General features: G+C 45.6%; 1 protein-coding gene across 1 annotated transcript; it reads right to left on the bottom strand.

Annotated features, from left to right (window-relative positions):
- Positions 1-1,406: 1,406 nt before the first annotated feature.
- On the bottom strand, positions 1,407-3,292 carry LOC309490026 (serine/threonine-protein kinase pim-3-like; the record flags this gene model as incomplete). Its single annotated transcript, XM_082158970.1, has 6 exons — positions 1,407-1,418; positions 1,510-1,598; positions 1,681-1,857; positions 1,958-2,336; positions 2,631-2,712; positions 3,099-3,292. 6 exons carry the CDS (start codon positions 3,290-3,292, stop codon positions 1,407-1,409), a joined length of 933 nt encoding a protein of 310 aa, XP_082015096.1.
- Between the last annotated feature and the right edge of the window lie 444 nt (positions 3,293-3,736).

Genomic DNA, 3,736 nt, shown 5'->3' with positions numbered 1-3,736 from the left:
TCGAAGTTTTATAGTTGCTTGTCTAACCATAGCATGGTTCTGCATAACGCTGGAACGACCTCTAGTATAACTTGGGTTACTTTTCCTCGCGTCAATGGTGAAAAAGTATTGTTTACCTTGTAACATAAATTTGTGCTGCGACGGATCACAGGTGATAGTTTTAAAGGCGCAATTGGACGAAGTCGAACTGGAAGCCATGTTAATCTTGGAATAAAACGGCCACCGTAGGAGTTAAAACGCCCTCGAAATTGAAAGGAACAGAAACTAATATTCACTGGGTAGTCACTGGGTAGTATACAATTTCACCGCTAGATGGGGGAAAATATCACACAGTGTAGGTTTAAAGGAGTACAGCTTTGTGAGTAGTACAAATTTGATATCATGTTCACTCCATTCCTCAATGGTTCGTGAGCAAGCAGCATCTGAGAATTGTTGCTTTGAGAATTGTTAGGAGTTGTATGATAAATTGCTTGTTGTGATGTTCCCCATTTGTACAGTAAGTTGCTTTGGGTTAAAGCATCTGATAAATTACTTAATGCAAATATTAATTTCAGACTTTTTTTAATTTCAGATTTCCTTTTTAATGGCTAGGTGGACGCCCAGAATGAAACAAATTGAGCTCTGACATCCGGACGGTCGAGATGAGAACCTCTGATTTCCGGACAGCTGTGGCAGGAACCTGAGACATGACGGGAAGCCTGAAGACCAGGGCATCTCAGGCACCGGTGGAGGAGTTCTTGCATTTGAACCTCTGAGACAAGAACATGACAAGAACTTCTAGGACCATACAGCCATGACGGGAACCCTTGGTCCTGGACAGACAGGGTAGGGAGCTTGAAACAGAAACAGAGAGACATAAACATCTGGGAACCTCTGGGACAGGGTGGACCAGACAGAAACCTCTGAGACTGGATGGTGATAACTAGGAGCTTGGATACCGTTGTGGCTGAGATGGTCTTGAGTGCTGACTTTGTGGCAAGAACAGGAATCTCTGGGGCAGCCATGACTGGGAACACTGGGGCAGAGACAGACGGGTCTGGGCAGTCATATATATATATCAGTCATATCAGGAACGTTGTTAGTGGAAAGGGAGCGCTGTCATCAGAGAGGCACAGGTACAGGCACAGACTGCTGGCATTCAGAGGACTGTGGCAGGAACCTCAGAAATGAATGGCCATGATGGAAACCTCTTGGACTCAGGATGGTGCAAACCAAAACAATCAAAAGAAGTATGTACAAATATACAATATGTACAAATCCCTCTGGAAGCAGTGCCGCCAGACGCAAATACTGCTCCCTCAAGCCACGGCGCTACACAAGGTTTGCTCTCCCCTGCAAGACACAAAGGCGAGAGGAGGGATGATGCGTCTCCCATTGCAGCCCGCAAGACACCAACTGGAGTGGCCTTATGTGACGACCTGAAAAAAGAACAGAAAAAAGATAGATGTGACTTAGCAAATTCTTCTCATGAGAAAATGTATGATTTTTAGCCGATCTTAGGTTCACTACCTTAAACCAGTTGTGCGACAGGATCAGCCCCAGACTAAGTCGCCGTCTTGGCTTCTCCTTTAGCAGAGCCCCGAGGAGGCGACAGCATTCTGTGCAGGAAGACGTCTGATTATTACCTTAAACTTTACATTATGTTTTGTATGACTGTGAATTATTCATTCTAGATCTCACCTGTTGACAGGTTGGGTCTGGACCATTGCTTCTTTTTCAGCAGCATCAGGTCATAGTCACTAGGGAAATGTCCACACAACATCACGAACATCAGAATCCCTAGTGACAATGCCGTCGCCTGCCTGCCGTAGTACTTCCCTCTGAGATGGTACTCGGGAGGACAGTACGCTGCTGTGCCTGAGGAAAGAGGTTATGTCTGATGTGTACTTTTGCATTATCTCGTAACTCATCACTGGAGTTAAAGTGCCAAACTGCAGCTTTGAGTGACAATACATACCCCAGTATGACCTGTACGCCGAACTCCTCAGAATGTCCCCACACCCAAAGTCAATCAGCTTGACTTCAGATGTCTCGCTGTTGATCAGGAGATTGTCCAGTTTGATGTCACGGTGGAGAACTCTGCGATTGCAGCACGTGTTGGCAGCGTGAGCCGCCTGCCTCATGATGTGCCGGACCTTCTCTTCATCGAGTCTGCCACTGTGACGCCTCATGAACTGGACCAGATCCTCACAGGGAGAGGGACATTCGAGGACCATGACGAAGTGGTCAGGATGATCCCGCCAGTCCAGCAGCCGGATGATCTCTGGCACACTGGGACCTTTACTGGCCAGGATGGTGAGGGCGATCTCTTTAGGAAGAGGCTTTGGATGATCAGGCTAGAAGAATTTGGTTTGCAAATAAAGATTTAGCTCAGTCTTGGACCAGTTTGTTAATTGAATAAACAATCAAATATTTGTCTGTGATAAATGTTAATATGAGGTGTTTTAGCGTACTTACAATGACTAAACATTCAGTGTCTTTCGTCTTTGTGACATATTTCACGGCCACCTGATGAACCAAACAAATAATTCGTTTGTGTGTAGAAGCCATAAAATACACTAAGAGGGCTTAGAGTGATTTATCAGAAGATAATTTGCTAACTAGATCATGTTTAATTTATTTTGACTTACTTTAAGATCATCCTCCAGACGTCTCCCTTCGTACACCACACCAAAACCACCTTTCCCCAGCTGATCACCAATAGTGTAGTGACTGAAGATGTAGTCTATTAAAAGTCAAAATAACATGATGTTTCAAACTGTGAGAGCAGTTTATTGTGACGTGACGCTGTATTTATTCTAAAACATATTTAAACTAACTTTCATATAATTATTAGTTTTAATGACTGTTTTAATTAATTAATAGAGACTACATAGAATATGTATAAGGAAAGGGCATTAGAGACTTCATACTATGGGAGAGATTAATTAATTTTCTTTTTTCAATTAATGGATATTTATATATGGTGATTACTTTTTAATGTACATAAACATATTCTATTAAGATGATCTGGTGTAATTTACCATCACTACTTCTTGCATCCCATGCTACCTTCCTCTTCTCTCCCTCATCCTGCGTCTGCTTCTCCTCTCCCTGACCTGAGCTGCTCTCTGGAGCCTGTTTGCAGGCAGCTCTGAAGAAAGAGGCCAGCCTCCTCCACCACTTCTTCCTCTTTATACTCTCCTGCACTCTCCCTGACTCCTTCCTCTCCTCCTCCACCACTTTCTCCTTCTATGTCTATCACCTTCCTCTCCTGCTCCTCACCTCCTTCCTCTCCTCCTCCTCTCTCCATCACCCCCCTCTCCTCCTCTCTCCATCACCTTCCTCTCCTCCTCTCTCCATCACCCTCCTCTCCTGCTCCTCACCTCCTTCCTCTCCTTCTCTCTTCATCACCCTCCTCTCCTCCTTCTCTCTCTATCAACCTCCTCAACTCCTCCTCTCTCATCACCCTCCTCTCCTCCTTTTCCTCTCTCCATCAACCTCCTCTCCTCCTTCCTCTCCTCTCTCTATCACCCTCCTCTCCTCCTCCTCTGCTGCTTCTCCTCTCTCCATCAACCTCCTCACCTCCTTCCTCTCCTCCTCTCTCCATCACCCTCGTCTCTTCCTCCTCTCCTCCTCTCTCCATCAACCTCCTCTCCTCCTTCCTCTCTCCATCATCCTCCTCTCCTCTCTCCATCAACCTCCTCCTCTCCTCCTTCCTCTCCTCCTCCTCTCTCCATCACCCTCATCTCCTCCT

This window comes from Leuciscus leuciscus, assembly GCF_965113295.1.
Source record: "Leuciscus leuciscus genome assembly, chromosome: 25".
NCBI lineage: Eukaryota > Metazoa > Chordata > Actinopteri > Cypriniformes > Leuciscidae > Leuciscus > Leuciscus leuciscus.
Note: the sequence above shows the minus strand (reverse complement) of the source record. Positions and strands in the feature narration are given on the sequence as shown.